Source organism: Onychomys torridus, chromosome 4, assembly GCF_903995425.1.
Source record: "Onychomys torridus chromosome 4, mOncTor1.1, whole genome shotgun sequence".
In the NCBI taxonomy this organism is placed as follows: domain Eukaryota; kingdom Metazoa; phylum Chordata; class Mammalia; order Rodentia; family Cricetidae; genus Onychomys; species Onychomys torridus.
Genome location: NC_050446.1, coordinates 80,890,754 through 80,908,111, shown reverse-complemented (window position 1 = coordinate 80,908,111; position 17,358 = coordinate 80,890,754). Strand labels below are relative to the sequence as shown.

Genomic DNA, 17,358 nt, shown 5'->3' with positions numbered 1-17,358 from the left:
AAATTCTATATTTAAAAATATGCCATCATATTTTAAAATCAGATTTTAACCTATAAGGTGAAAAATCATAGAACTTAAAATAGTAATAACTAGTTTCAATAAAATTTCCCTCAAATCTCATAAAAAGCTCTTAGAGAACTTCCAGCACACTAATTATGCATGACCTCCTCTGTCGGAACCCATGTTCAGCATCCTTAATCAAACTTTGTTACTCCAGGTGCTTCTTTTCAATCTCTCTAAATGTGCTATAAATTATTTTACCAATATTATTGGAAACTCTCTACTCCTACAGCCACTGGTTTATGTGTATGAACATTATGCACTTACAGTATTATAGTTTTAATTGAATTAGGCCTTTCTTAAATTTAAATTTTTCCTTAAGGTTTATTTGTTTGAGCTTATTGAATTATTTTCAAATTAATGAATGTGGAGAATAACAGAAGTCAGGATTTTCCTGTGTTTTAAAGACCTCTCATAAATCCTGTGACTTATATCATGACATATAATAAGTAGTAGCTTGAACACTTACATGAACATTCAGTGATAACATGAAAGAGTAATTAATGGAATGTTTGCATATGAATACAAGAATACATATTTATATTTTCTAAAGCATATTTCCTATACATAGGTGACTTTTTCTGCAAACTTGCAGGTGCTTTCAATTCCTGATTTCTGAACTATGAGTTTGCCCTAATCTAGCAACTCAAAGTCTTACTTCCTATGGAGTTTATTAGTGTTTTTCTTCTCACACAATCAACAATATAAGAAGCAAAGAAATCCAAGAAATAACACTATGAAAATTCCATGTTTTCACACAGAACTAAGAATTGTTTGAGGAAACAATGTTACACAGATATAATTATTATATAACTTATATCAAAATAATCATCTCATGGTACCCATAAATATTTACTGCTTTATGTACTAATTAAAAGCAAAAATATTGAAAACTAATGGAAGGGGAGTTAAGTCTTAGTGGTACTGGGACTCATTTAGTATATTTGTGAATATTTAGATTTCCCAGCTCCACAGCAAAGACATTCTCAACTCAACAGGCTCAGAGTGGAATGAATTCTATACAAGAGACCAGACAATTCTTTTGCAGATGTTCTGTGTGTCATAAATGAGAACACTGCTTGTAGGAAGTGTGGCAGAAGGAAGTATTCTCTTCTTATTCAATTAATATGATGTTATGTTTTGTTCATATTAGTATATGCAATACCAAGAGACTCTCCAAAAACTGTCAAGTATAATAAAAAGACATTATTGAAATGACTTTTATTTAAAATCCATGGCAAATATCAAATAAATGATCAACACTTAGCCTCTTTTCCAAAAGAAAGAAAGAAAGAAGATAACTTAGTAGTGAGTAATTCAGCAGAAAAATTGAAATGAGCCGCAAGACTGAATTGGATTTGTATTTCAGAACTTCTGACTCAGAATTTTGACAAATCAGGTACTTGCAAAGCTTTGGTTAAATCAGATGGATTCCAAGAAAACAACTACATCCTCAGCTCCCTTCCCTTCCCTTACACCAATAGCCTTTTTCATCACGAAAAACATGGCATCTTTCTCTGATGAGTAATTCAGAAAACCTAGGAACCAGATACCCCTGGGAGACCTGAGAGTGAAGCTAGTTTATGAAACAAGGGGAGTAAATAAATGCACATACTTACACTACACATAATCTCCTCCACTTGATTACCAGCTGGCTTGCTGAAATTGGCAGGTTCTGTCTGCTGACAGAGACAGAAGTCTATACACAATGACATCTAAGTACCTCATCCCAAAGAAAAATTCAAGTCCAGAAAACCCATCCCTTAAGATCCTGTAAAACCTTCAAGGAGGCCCATTCCTTACAAAGACATATTTGTGTCCACTAGAAATTTAACTCATTTTTTAAGTTCTTCATGTTTAATTACTGATGGAGGATTAACTCACATTTAATGAAAGTCATAAGCTAATATAAAACATAAATGGTTACTGCAAAAGATGATGGACCTGAGTTAGGTTTTCCAGAACCTACATAAAGCCAGAGGTGGCAGTGTGCATCTATAATACCAGTACTCTGCTGAGAATCCCTGGAAACTCAAGGGATATCTAGCCAGGAGGGCACAGTGGCAAACAAGAGAATTGTGTCAAACATGGTGGATGGTGAAAACCAACAACTGAAGTTGATTTTTGAACTCCACATGCATACTACGGCATTTACACACACACACACACACACACACACACACACACACACAGACACAGAGAGAGAGAGACAGAGACAGAGACAGAGACAGAGACAGAGAGACAGAGAGACAGAGACAGACAGAGAGCTTATGGGAATGGAAACAGTAGAATATAGGTAAGAGGAAAATAAAGAGAGGTATATCATGGTGGGAGAGATTAAATCTGTAAGGGAGAGAGGAGTATTCAGGAGATATAGATTCAGGTTGGGGGAGTTTAACCAAACTGAAGGGAGTTTGAAAAAGCCATATGGAAACCTACTATCTTCAAACCAAAATAAAAAACAAAAGAGAGACTAAAGGAAGTCTGCATGGTATCTAATGGTATCCATAAAAGCAGTGGCAACTAAATAAAGTTTCTAGTCTCAGGTGTGGATTCCTCTACTGCGCTTCTCAGGGAAGCCTCAGAGGCTCCCCAAACAGTTCAGGACCTTGTTAGTTCTCTAAGCTGTCCACTAGAAGTAGAGAACATGACCACATTGCTGAAGATGTCTCACATCTCAGTTGCGAGACGCAGAGAAAGCAATCTGGAAAAGAAATGGAAACCTTCCTACTGTCTAGCTTTTGAAGTCCCAGAATGCTAGGCAGATTGTTGGAGGAAAAAAAGGCATCATTTTTCTTATCTAGATGTGAATCTATTGTGCCATCATGTGAGTAAGATGTTCCCACTTGTGCAAAACTGGCATGATTGTTATAGGGATAACCAACTGCTCTCCAATTGGATTTGAGGTCCACAACATGAGAGGGAATTCATGCCTGATACTACAAAACCAGTCCAGCCCATTCCTAGTGAGGTCATAGGCTCAAGTGGGGAGACTAAATTAACATAGCATTAAACTGTCTTTTCAATGTGTACTTTCATACCCATTTACAAAAGCTACCCTCAGCCTTAATCAGAGAAGCCCCTCTTTACAGTGAACAGCATGAATGCAGAGGCATAGCTGCCCAAGATGCTGAGAATAAACAGTGGTTTAGTGTTCAGTCCTAAATAAACATTTACACCATACCCTCTAAAACTTGGGGAACACAGCAGAGAAGGGAGTAGGAAACATGTTAGAAACTGAAGAGAGGGTGAGAACTATGAAACGCTGTCCTCTGGAGTCTGTATAACACTACAATCACAAACTCAGTAGTTCACTGGGACCAGATGAGACTGGTGCTGTCAATAATTAGTCAGAGAAGGGGCAGGAGCATAAACCCAGTGGACCACAAAACAAATGTGAGAGGGCATAGACACGAGGGCAGGTAAACAGAGGTAGTAGAAAGGAAAGGGGGGGAGGGAGGGACTGGAAAACTCTGTTTATTTCATATGACTTACACTTAGAAAGTAGAATCTACAAACTCAGAACAGTAAGAGTAAAGAAAAAGGATATCACCAAAGGGATAATCCAACAAACTGCTCAAGAGATAAAGATGTCACTTTTCACACTGAAAAAGTACCCACTCTGACTGAATAACCAGCAATTTATGGGAGTAAATTATCTCCCAAGATCTGAAAAAAATCACCTTTTGCAATTTCACTCTTTGGAAGTAAAAAGGTATGCACAAGAGAGGAATGCAGATGGAGGAGAGCTTGAGAACCAGGAAAGAGGAATGTACACAGAGAAAGGGAAGGACTGCCATGCCAGGTTGTCAGTGATGAGAGACCCAGACAGAGGCCCCAGCACAGCCACTGTAAGCTGGAGTGAGGGGAGCAGGGGTCTCCTGCATTGTTTCATCAATTCATTAACTTTTCATTGTTTTCTTCAAAAGTATAATTTCATGACATCCATAAAGTTTATATAACACCAAGTGAAAATAAGAAATAATTATTAATCTCTGAGAAAAAAGCATTTTTCATAAAGGAGATGTTCTTGTGTGTAATATCCACATAATAATATGTCTTTGACAATTAATCTAAGAAACAATTGGGAAAGAATAAAACTTTTCCACCAGTTTTAAAAAGTTAAAATCTGAAGCTTTTCATTTTCCATTAACTTGACATCTCATGACTACAGATTTTAAATACCTTTATCATCCCATGAATACACACATTTAAGAAGTACCCTATAATAATGGGTGTTATGTGCTCACTAAAGCTGTGCCTAGGAGTTCTCAAAGTAGAAAATTATAGATCCAAATCTATATGTAATAATTCTGGTACTCCAGAGTTTACTAGAGAATATTATTATCTTGGTCTTTATTTCAAATTTCTTAATTACTTAACTTTGTTAAAAATGAATAGATTTTCTGCTGATTTCACACCTATTACTAAAGCAGCCGCTCCCCCATTGCTGAATCCTGAGCTCTCAGAGGACTTTTCTGAGTTAACCACTTTATTTTACCACCTGACCTCAGTCATTTCTCTTCATCCTCTCTTTATTTCTGCTCTGTAGTTCACACTTACTTAATTTATAAGTAGAGCATGATCCTATGATTATCAAAAGCCCTCTCAAAATGAAAATCTTACTGAAAAATTACAAGCTAGCAGTTTTTCCATCCAACATGTTCTTACTCCCAAGGCCAGCATTTCATTACCCATAGTCCAGCATTTTGTTACCCATAGTTTTGGTTTTAACCTCACTCTTCAAAGTATACTTAGGCAAATATATTACAAACATATGAGTAATGTTCTATCATGAGGTTTATGAACTGTGAAATTTTTTTAAACTCCACAAATTTAAGAAAAAAGATTCTATTTATCATCTATTTTAAATAACTTGCTCAGGGATGACAAAACACAGAAGTGACAGTTTTGTTTATTATAAACTTTCAGCTAAGAACATGTCCCTGTAAGATGATTATTAACTCATTTTTATGACCACAGCAGAGAATTGCAGACTGAACTGAATTCAAGATGATCTCTAATCTAGCACCTGTCTACAAGGGTGACTATATTTTAATAATCTAAAAGATATGTATCCTTCCTCATTTTTCAGAATCTCTGGGTAAGAAATTATAGTAATCTTTATAATTTGATCTATTGTCTAATATGCCATCTTTTATTCATAATCTAAACCTGCAGGTAAAAGGAAATAAAGGCCAGACTTCCTACATCCTTGGTAGATGCTTATCCTAGTCATTGTTACTATTGTTGTGATGAACACCATTACCAAAGCAACTTGGGGAAAAAGGAAATAAATTTGGATTGCATTTCCACATCATTGTTCATCACCAAAGGAAGTCAGGACAGGAAATCAAACATGGTAGGAACAGATGCAGAGGCCATAGAGGAGTGCTGCATATAGGTTTGTTAGCCATGGCTTATTCAGCTCACTTTTTGTAGAATCCAAGACTACCAGTCCAGGGTTGACCACACTCACAATGATCTGGGCCCTCCCCTATCAATGACTAATTGAGAAGTTTCCCTACAGGCTAGCCAACAGCCATATCTTTTTCACCCTGCTATTCAGTGACTCTAGCTTTTGTTAAGTTGACATAAAACTAGCAGGCACAATGCTCGTTAGTGACTGTGGTTATAAAACAATTATAAAGATAAGTAGATGAAATTATTATTATGATAAAACTTCCTAATACCTAGCCAACCATTCATTTGTTTTGAGGAGTATCCAAATTAAAACAGTTCCATACAATGAAAGTATGCATACCAAAGATGGATACCTATTGCGTTCACAGCAAGGTTTTCTACTAATAAGAAAAATAATTTCTAGTAGATGTGTATTTATGAGTCCTAAAGATGAAAAATAAGAATGATTTATTGGGACCTTTCTGATGCCAGGCATCATACTCTAAGCATTATATGAGAGTGATTCTTTGAAGCAACTCAGTGAAGGGAGTAATACTGTTATTCCCCTTTTCTTGGTGATGGAACTGAGGCCCAATGAAGTGCAATAATCTGAGGGAGGTCTCATAATCAATGGGTAGTAAAGTCAGAATGCAAACCTAAGCATGATGCTTGTGTCCTTGTCTCTAATATACTACTAAAGAATTGTTATTGTTATTACTAAGATGATTAAGATTAAAAAAAATCTACCTATAAAATATATCTTCAAATCCTCATTAGTTCCTTGATAATGAAGATGATGTGGGGGCTGGAGGAATGGCTCAGTTATTAAGAGAAAACAGTGCTGGGAAAGACCACTGAGTTTGGTTCCCAGCTCCCACATCAGTTGCTTGCAACTGCCTATAACTCTGGCTCCAGTAGTAGTCAACACCTCTGGCTTCCACGGGCACCTGCACACACACACACACACACACACACACACACACACACACACACACACACAAATGAATAGATGATAGATAGATAGATAGATAGATAGATAGATAGATAGATAGATAGATAGATAGATAGGCAGATAAGTGAAGATAAAACCTCTTTTAAAAAATGACCCAGGGGTTGGGGATTTAGCTCAGTGGTAGAGCACTTGCCTAGCAAGTGCAAGGCCCTGGGTTTGATCCTCAGCTTTAAAAAAAAAAAAATGACCCACAAAGAACAAAAAACTTCTAAAAGATATACGTTCACACGACAAGTTGTATTTCAAACTCTATTGTTTTTAAGTGTGCTTATTACATGATTTTTCCAGGTCTATACAAATTTATTTCTTAAATTTTGTAACTATTTTAAACATAATTTCAGTTAATTCAGAGTTTATTTATACTTTCAAGGAATACACAGTGTTTTTAGGTTTTATGATAAATGAAAAAAGGTAGTTTGGTATTTGAAGATATGTTAGACTAGCTTCAATATCTAATAGAATATTGAACCAACTAGAAACTTCCTCCTAACATAAATCTAACTTTTTATTAGGAAAATGGTCAACTATGTTGATCAAGCAAATGTCATTATTTTGTCAAGATAATTCATCTTGTCATTGCTGCGAGCACACTTCTAAACATGTGAATACTTCAGTTAATATGTAAAGCCCTCTTAATATTTCAGTTTAATTTATGACATGGTTATTTAAAGTCAATATGCTTCAAAAGCCATAAACTTTGAAATTTGACTTATAATTCAACTTCAGAAAAGTTACCTTTCTCATTGTTTCCTTTCCCACTGTAATCTCATGTCCATCCTGCCCCAGGCCATTCTTAAAGACTAGAATTCGTATTGAGGTCTTCTGAGCAAGTGTCTTCATCCTTCTGGAAAGTACGGGCTTGGTTTTCTGTCTTTTGACATCAGTGGGACGCATCAACCCATGCATTGTCCAAGTCACTTTCTTCGTTAACAACAGATGGTCTAGAAGATAGGGTTTTGTTTTTTTTTTTAATTCAAGTCAGTAGTTGGCATCAGAATTTAAAGATGGACACATCATGCTTCCCTTCTCCCTATTTCCTATGTCATACACACTGGCCAGTCTCCATTTAGATGCTGGTTTTCTGAAATGCTGCCCCCAGCCTCTCCAGCTTCCCAGTAGCCGTGACATAAGCTATAGCAAGCTGTCTGCTCTGATCGCCTGCATAAATCATCATTTCTGAAGGGAACAGATGTTCAGGCTATGAAAGAGTAATACCACAATTTAGTCCTAATTAAAATTCACCTTAGCATGTCTCTATCCCTGATCACATGCACCTGGCTTCAAGCGTCCACTGAAAGGGTCCAGTGTCCTTTGCTACTGCAAAACAACATGAGACATGAACTCTTGTGTTTTTCCCTTTGGGGAAACTCCGTTTCTTCTCTAATACATTTTCTTTTGCTGTTGCTTTAGAGCTGATGACCTCTAATCAGTGACCTTCCACAGCACTTCTGTGAGGAGCAGGGAGGTGCTTTCAAAACTACTTCACTGAAAGTGAAGAACAGCTTTTCATTAACAGTTTACTTTGACCTAGACATTTTCAAAGACATGTGCAGGGATTTCAGTTTGAAACTCCCAGTAATATTAATGGGAATGCAGCTAAATTACTATGTTAGGCTTCAAAAAATATATGGGTAAAAACAGGAATGTAGCACATTACATACTAAGCTGCTGTCTGTCTTCCTCTCTTTTTAAGAGGTTTCATTTCACAAATAAATAATTTTTACATAGACCATTTACCTTACTCATGCATTCAATTTGCTTTAGATCTTATTTTTAAATCACACATTATATAGGAACACAATGGTGCTTCCATCTGTTATTATTTGTACTAATAAGAGAAATATGTCTATTCATATACACTTAAGAATACCTAATTTACCTGTTTGCCCAAATTTCTAAATAATCATTCTCTGTTAGCACTTGTCACGAAGGAAATGTGATTCCTTTTACCTAGAAATGGTGCTTTTGTACATGTGCATTGTGATCATAGCAGCACTATTGGCGGCTGAAAGGTAGAGATCAAATGCCTACCAATGGGGGAATGGATAAACTATAGAGCATACACACAGTGGGATAGTATCCAACCATGGAAAGGAATGCTACAACAAGGATAAACCTAAAAAACATTGCACTAAGTAAAAGCAGAAAAGTGATGTATGATTCCATTTATATGAAATATTAAGAATTTAAGTAAACCCACAGAAAAAGCTGTGGAGCTGAGAAGAGACGGACATAAAGAGAAACGAAGTGAAACAGTCTCACCAGAAATGGCTGCAGAAATAAGACTTAAACAATTCCAAGAATGACAGGCAACTAAGGACTGCTGGGAGAAGAACTAGCCTCTCCCAGGCAGGACCCTCCCCCCCTACTACTTGTCCAATGCAGCAAGCAGACCTGAAACTATAAACACACTAACTGCAAAAACACTCAGCAGGTTGTATTTATATATATTTCTATTTATGCATATACACACACACACACACAAATGTACGAAATAATAAGAAAGAAAAAATGGCACCAACGTGAGAGTAGGAGGACACATGGAAGGAACTCGGGAAGACAGCTGGGAGGGACTGGAGGAAAGAAAAGGAAGTGATGTAATTCTATTTCAATTAAAAATATATTTTTAGCAAAGCGGATCTCTGTGAGTTCGAGACCAGCCTGGTCTATAAAGTGAGTTCCAGGACAGCCAGGACTGTTACACAGAGAAACTCTGTCTCAAAACACCAGAGAAACAAACAAACACTTAAAATAAATATAATATGAAAAAAGGTCCAGGATGACATGCATGTTTATAATCCTGGCACTGGAGAGGTAAAGACATGCTGGCCAGTCAGTCTAACTGAATTACAGCTCCAGGTTAAGTGAGATATACTATCTCAAAAAATAAGGTGGAAAGCAACTGAGGAAGGTACTTAACATCAACCTCTGACCTACACATCCATGAGCACATGTGTGCATGCCCACACAGTTCTAACACATTCAAGTCACTCTATCAATGTTAGCACCCCCTACTTCCTGCAGATCTAGAATGAATTGTTATTACATCAGGACCCAACCAGAATCTATAAACCATCTGGCCAGAGGGGATTGCAAGAAACTTGTCATGTAAGTGAAAGGAATAGTGAGCCATAATCAAAGACAGTGTGCTTAGCCAAAGACTCATTAGCAATGGCAAGAAACAGAGCCCAGCAAGGCCAAGAGAGAAAGTATTGTCTGGACTTAGAGACTCTGTAAGGGGGACCCTTTGAATTACTTTAACCATGGCCAGAACTAGCATGAAGCAAGTAAAATTCCAAATAGTTTCTAAAAACAAGCCTTGACTTTAAGAAAGTTGGAAAAATACTTATAAGTTATATGATTTATTTTTATTTTTATTAAAATTTTTTTCACATATTATCTTGCCTCCCCAACTCCTCCAAGATCCTTCTCACCTTCCTACCCACCCAACTTCATGTTCTTTCCCTTTCTCTAAAAAAAAAAAAAATGAAAATCAAAATAAAATAAGTCTCTGTCTCCAACTCTCTCTCTAGTATGTGCACACAAACATAAAACAAACAAACATGGAGTCTGCTTTATGTTGATCACTACTCCTGAGCTTGGGGCCTGCCCAAGTGTGACTGACAAGCCTTCTGCCAGCAGGTGTCAATTGCAAACAGCTTCTCAGTTAGGAATGAGACCTGATGCTACTCCCCCTTCTCAGCACTGGGATTTTGTCTGAGCTGAACCTGTGAAGGGATTGTGTGGGCTGTCATGGTTACATATGTATTTTTAAGGTATTCCTACTTTCTGGATTTTTGTTGATACTGATAAGCATGGGAAAACTCAAGTATTCATTGTTTTTATTCTGTCTCTGCCTCCTGGGTTCTGGGATTATAGGCATGTGCTATTACAACCCACTCAAAACACACACAATTTTATAGAACTGAAGAAAGTTTAATTTGTAGTAAAATAGTACTGAGGTGGGTAAAACATGTTAGTGCTTTATTGAATAGGCAACATAGCAGAAAGTCCAGAGTGTGGGACCTGAATCCAGGTCCTTCACACCTGCATCTGAGCTTTACCTCTTTCTGTAGCTCTGGAACTTCGGGGCTGGGGAGCAGGGGACCTCTATCTGATTTTACTTTCAGTAATCTGGAAGTAGGTGACATTGCCATGATTTTGCACATGAAAAGGATGAGACTTGGATGAAATAAACACATAGATCTTTGCGGTATATAGAACAGGTACATCTGAGAAGAGTCTCAGCTGGATCACTGCATAGCCTTCTTCCCTAACTGGTAGACTGTGTGTTTCCTCCAGTGCATAAGAATTGCCTCAAACTTCTACTTGGGAACAACTACAATAGCAAAATTTGAGGTAAGTTCCTTTAAGGGCCAGGAGTACATATCAGTTATTAGCACATGCCACATTCTTTTCTGACTCCAAATTTGCTGAGGCTTTCCCCATCCCTTCTCTGTTAAGCCATAGCCCCTGAACTCCACACAGGACCATGTTCTAGAATGGCCTTCTTTGCCTTCTTCAGGCTTTCCACCTATGTGCCCCTCATTTTATTGAACTACAACATCTTTGCATGTGTACGTCAACTAGACTAGGACATATCTAGGACAAGCAAAATGTTTTGGCCTTTGAACCACTGGTATCTGGGTACATTGTAAACAATGTGATTAGTGTGTATTTAACAAAATAAGAATATGTTCCTTCCTGAGAAGCCAACATCAAACACAGTGCATGGGACTCTGCAATGCCTAATTACTTGGAAAATATGTTAGAACAGAGAATGCCTAATAACCCAGCAGCTATAGTGTTGATATTAAGCAATATTTTTACTTGGTAAATGTTGATTTGTATTCTTTGTGTATGGAGAAAAAAACTAGACATTTATATTTCTGATTAACCATTTCATTGTTGTGGTTTTCTTGATGTATTGTGGAGAATAACCCAGAAAATCTGAGGCAAAAATGTCCAAAGGCTCAGTGTATACTATGTATTGGCTTCAGATGATAAAACTTTGGGGCTGAAATAAACTTTAAGCATTACTGCCTTTAAACATAAAAGTGTATCCATTGGTAAAATGCTTGCCCCACAAGCATGAGAATCTATTTTTGGATTCCCAACACCCACAGAACAATTGTGGAACCATGTCTCATACTTAAATTTCAGTATGGGAGAAAGAAAAAACCAGGAGGATCCCTGGGGCTTGCTGACTATCCAGTGTAGACAACTGGTGAGCTACAGACTCAGTGAGAGATCCTGTCTAAAAGCAGTAAGATGAAATAATGATTGAGGAAAGCACAGAATATTGGCCTATGCCTTCTACTGTTATGAAATATTAATTTAAGATGTGTTACAACATTTATGCTGTGGAACATTTGTTTAATGATACAAAGATGTGTTGCATTTTCTAATGTTGCATTTGTTTAACTCTGTGAAGCTGTATTACTTTGTCTGCCTAAAACACCTGATTGGTCTAATAAAGAGCTGAACCACCAAGAGCTTGGCAGGACAGAGAAACAGGTGTGGCTGGCAGGCAGAGAGAATAAATGGAGAGGAGAGAACAAAGAAGATCAAGGAGCAAGAAAAGATGGAGAAAAGAACTCAAGGGACCAGTCACAGAGGAAGATGTAAAGCAAGGTATATAAAATAGAAAAAGGTAAAAGCCCTGAGACAAAAGGTAGATGGGATAGTTTATGTTCAGAAAAGCTGGCTAGAAACAAGCCAAGCTAAGGCAGGGCATTTGTAAGAAAAAAAAATAAGCCTCTGTACATTTATTTATTTGGGAGCTAGGTGGCAGCCACCCCCCAAAATGCCAAAGAGGCAAAAGAGTATAACAACCAACAACACTCTACATCATATAATAATTTGCCTAAATACTTATTGAATAAGCACATATTGCCCATCTCCCCTGCATTCCCTGTTGTGGACACCGTTCTAAGAAAACTGCAGTTAGATAGTTCTTGGTTTGAGAAGAAAGGGAGATAGCATATTGTGTGGCAGATGCCAGGTCAGAAGTATGCAAGAACTGAAGGAACATGAAGTAGAGAAACTTCCCAGAATTCAGTGGTCAAAAGGCCTTTAAAAGGCAGGTCAGGAAGGATGAGAGAACACATTCAACAGGGAAAAATTAGAAAAGCAAAATTTAGGAGGAAAATATAGTGTAGGGTGAAGGCTGAGTCATGTGGTACAATGAGAGGACTGAACACAATATGCCGGAAACAGAGCAGCAGTGGCAGGAGGTGACTGGCTCTGTGCCTCAAAAGAAGCACTGAGAAGTGCCACATCACTTAAAGCAGGTCCTTCTAGATTTTTAACAGACAGAACTATTCAAAAATTCTTCCCTTGAATTACAGAAAATTCATTTTGCAACAGGACAAAGCTGCTAGGGATAGATGGGGGCAGGAGGAGAAGAAAGTCCTAGAAATCTGTCTCAAAATGTAGACCACAGAACTCCCAAATGAGAACAGAAAACCCAGAGAACCCTTCTGTTGAGAGAGATGAACTGATGTGTTTATATCATAGCTCTGAAGACATGACTTCAAAACAAAAACATGGTCAGAAAGCTGCTGGCAATAGTGAACATATTACATATAAAGTCAAGAAGAAAGAGAAGCAGCCTGGAAGGTCTGAGGAGCTCAGAAAAGACTCAGCTTTAGCCCCCAACAACCCCTCCCACCAGAGGAAAAAGATACTATGGTGGGAGTGGTCAGTATGAGCACTAAGGGAACCTGAGGTGACTCTAGGGTGTATGAGGCCACAAGCCAGGCTAAATATTAAAACAAGAACCTTAATTCTACCCAAATTTACTTCCTAACATGTCTTTCTTTCACTGTCTTCCTCAAACCCCAAAAGTCTCAGCTTCTAGGACAAATACTCTCTGGTACCTTTGTAAGAATTAGAATCCCAGGGCTGGAGAGATGGCTCAGTGGTTAAAAGCACTTACTGCTCTCCTAAGGGACTCACATTTGGATCCTAGCATTTATACTTGGCAACACACAACCACCTGTGACTCCAGCTTGAGGGAATCTGATGCTCTGACATGTCACACACACACACACACACACACACACACACACACACACACACACACCCCACAAATAAAAATTGTCGTGATATTTTGTTTGTGCTCTAACAAATAGAGCTTTCCTGAAGATCAGAGGGTGGAACTAAACCATAGAGGTCTGGAGGTCTGTATAAACAACAGACAGAAAGCAATATGGCTGGGCAGAGAGAGGAAGTGATAAGGCAGGGTGGAGACAGGAACTCAGCCCCTTTTTGGTCTACAGAGCTGGAGAGATAACAAGTGTGTTACTATTCTGGCCCGCCCCCTTGACGCAGGTGCCCCCTGCCCTGCCTAAAAGCCTCATTTTAAGGAAGAACTCCTCCCCTTCCTCTCCCTCTCCCGCTTTCCTCCCAGCAGTTGTGCATCCCTCAACTGGTCTGATGAGAACTAACAATCTCCAGGGATTTCTGACTCCACCTATTTTTCCAGCATATTTTGCAGGTTCACTGTTCCCGCCTGACCTCCAGAGAATCAGCAGATGCCATAGCTTCTATACTCCTGATTTGGTGTGCCGTTTCCCCCCAAGCTCCTGGAACACCACTGCTGCAGCCTGCCTTCTCAGCTGCCTCAAGGAACTTTCCTGAGATCGTCTGCCCTGAGTGACTCCCAGTTCCCCTCCCCACTTTGCCCCTTGTCAGCTTGAAGCAGTCTTGGGAATTCAGGGCCCTTGTTCCCCCAGTTGCTTCCATAATCACCTCTTTTTATAATAATCAAAAGGGAGGATTGTTAATGTTAATGTTAATGTTCTGACCCGCCCCTTGGAAGCCAATGTTAGTATTCTGACTCACCCCTTGCTGGCACCGTCCTTCTTCCTGCCCTAAAAGCCTCATTTTAAGGAAAACCTCCTGCCTTGCCTTCTCTTTCTTTCTTTCTTTCTTTCTTTCTTTCTTTCTTTCTTTCTTTCTTTCTTTCTTTCTCTCTTTCTTCCTTCCTTCCTTCCTTCCTTCCTTCCTTCCTTCCTTCCTTCCTTTCTTTCTCTCTCTCTCTCTCTCTCTCTCTCTCTCTCTCTCTCTCTCTCTCCATTCCCACAAGGTGTGCACAACTCTGTTTTCTCTCTCTTCTCTTTCTTCCTTGTCTCCCTCTTTCCTATCTTTCTCTTCATCTCTCTATTATAATAAAGTCTCCTCCACGTGGATGCAGCACCTGGGTATGAATGACTTTCCACGAGCCACCCCCGACTCCCCCCCAACCTCCCAATCCCCCGCCCTTGCATCTGTCGTCATGTGTGGGATGCCCTGGCCTGGCCAGCTGGGGGTTCCCCACTCATGAAATTCATAACACTGTGGCTAGTTCCTTTACTTCTCTGATCTTCCAGCATTTACTCCTATATCTGACTCTGCATTTTTATTATTAAGACCAATTAGAATTCGTGATACATAAAATATTTTTAAAGGAAATAAATATCCCCACTACTAATTCCTTCCTTCCTCCTCTACCACCTATCCCATGTTGGAATTTCAAAAGGGGTGAGTCTATACCCACAGATCCCTCACTCAGTACTAAGCAGTAGCTGTTCCAAGGGAAATCATCTTTTTTTCTTACTTCTAATAATAATTTTAAAGCATCTATGGTATTTAAGATACTACTAAGAATATGAGGAGAAGGGTCAAGTGAACCTAGGTGTCCTGAATAGCGTCTTCTCATTGTGTAGAGCCAGGCAGGTTACTCTGAGAAGGTATTCTACACTTCTACTGCCACCTCAGTGGCTCACGTGTTTCATGCATTTGGTCCTTTGCACAGGCTACACATCCATTGAACAACAATGTACATCTGTGACATCTGGGCAAGCCCTGTGCCCCCCCCCCCCAAAAAAAAAGGCAGTGAACAAGGCAATCATGGTCTCTGCCTCAGGTAAATGTGGTCTGGGTGGGATGGCAAACCTTTCATCAGTAATTCCAATTTGATGATTATAAATATGATAAAGGCAAGAGGGACATTAAGAAGGCAATGTGGTTGTATCCCTCCATGCAGGAGCTACCCCAGAGAAGAGTCAGATCAGACATCATCCCAAGCATGAGTTTCAACATGTAGAGCTTTGCACTCCCTCCAGGACTGCTTTTCTCTCTGTTCACTCCCCACCCCCGCTTTTTTTCCCCTTTTATTTAGAGGAAAGGTCTCACTAAGTAGGCTGGCTCCATCTTCTCAATCCTCTTGAGGTTTTTAAGTGCTAGGGTTACAGGCTTGCCCCAGTGCCCAGCTTGGACTCTCCTTGAATTTCTGTGTTAATAGCATCGCTCTCAGCAGAGTCTCTGATCTACTTAGTCAGCTGCCAACAGAAGGGGCTCTTTCTTCCTTATCATTTTCACTGAAATTCAAGCAAAGCCTGATGGCTTCCAGAACCATAGTAAGCACAAGTATGTGTTTTCAAGTTTATTGTCCAACTATAAAAGAATTAATTTTAAAACTGGCTTTTGACTGAGTTTGATGAATTAAGGTTGCACATTTGTTGCTGTTATCTTCCTGAGACCCTCTTTCCGGTGAGGTTAAGATCCAATTATGCAAATATGAAGAGGTAATTGGGCTCCAGTGATGATTTAAGGCTTAGCATAAGCTTGCAAAATACTTAGCTAAAGAAGGGCCATGTCTCAGCTGCTAGATACTAGGAGGCCATGACTGTTCACAGACTTACTCTCCTAAAGACTCAGATAATTCTGTGTCCCAAGCATGGATTCTATTTCCTTTTGAACAATCTATGCTCTACTTTCATGTGCTTTATCAAATCATGAAAAAGAGAAAGCACTTTATAATCTGCTTGTGCTATCTGCATTTGCTCAAGTCCCCCTTTAAAAATGAAAGCGTGTGCCATAAAATGAATTAATCCTAAGTGGTCCACATTTTGCATGTACCAGGCAAAAGAATTCTTCCTTCTTCTGCCATTAAAATAACAACTAACTTGGAACCTCAGTTCGTAAACCTACCAGAAATCTTGTTAATTTTCAAACACCAACTAACTTGGAGCCTCAATTCATAAAGCCTACTAAAAATCTTACTAATTTTCAAAAATTCATTCTTTCATGGTTAGATAATAAACTTGAAAACACATAATGCTGTGGCTGTGGGGCAGGTACAGACAATGACATTAAATATGAACAAACAAATCATCTGATGAGTACAAGATGAGTTTATAAACTAGAAATGCTCTGACAGTAAGAAAACATACTGCTACATTCAATTACATCATCTGCCCAGAATACAATTGCTTCTGTGTTTGGTAAATAGATGAGATCCAGGTCACATTCCTGCATTCCTTTGAGTTTCTAGTCACTCCCTCTTCTTAAAATCCCTGAGCTTTGTTTCTGCATGTTCTTAGGTGTCATCATTTATTGCTATAGGCATGATGGCTATATTTAACTAATAATGACAGTGGTTGTCACTAGGTTTTAACTCAGTAACACCAGTCTGACACATCATTTGAAGTATGTCTTCAATTTAAATTTGATTAAAATCATAAACATCCCATCGACTGTGCCAATCAAAATGTTGACATCCTTTCCCTGAACTTCTTTATGAACTTTCTTCAAATGAATTACAGTAGCTGAAAGGTAAAGATCAAGAACACGTCTTAAAATGCAGCTCTTGGGGCAGATCAGAATAAGGGCCATTGGGCCTCTTTATAAAAGGCCTTGCTTTTTACCTACATGACAGACAGTGAGAATTCAAAGCTTCTAATTAGAATCCCCCATATCATGTCATGCATGCAACTGTGTGGTGCGTATTTGAACTCAGTTGCATTTATCTCAAGATTTCCGACATGGCAAATATCTTGGTAGTAAAATCAAGTACCTGTGACAGGTATGAACGGCTTGCAGAAACAAGCTTACCC

At 38.7% G+C, this 17,358-nt stretch overlaps 1 protein-coding gene across 1 annotated transcript in view; it reads right to left on the bottom strand.

Moving 5' to 3' along the window:
* Dcdc1 (doublecortin domain containing 1) overlaps positions 1-17,358 on the bottom strand; it is a 402,846-nt gene that overhangs the window by 338,261 nt on the left and 47,227 nt on the right. The window contains exon 5 of the mRNA XM_036186665.1: positions 7,211-7,416. Coding sequence (XP_036042558.1) covers positions 7,211-7,416 — 206 coding nt within the window. The remainder of the gene's footprint in view (positions 1-7,210; positions 7,417-17,358) is intronic.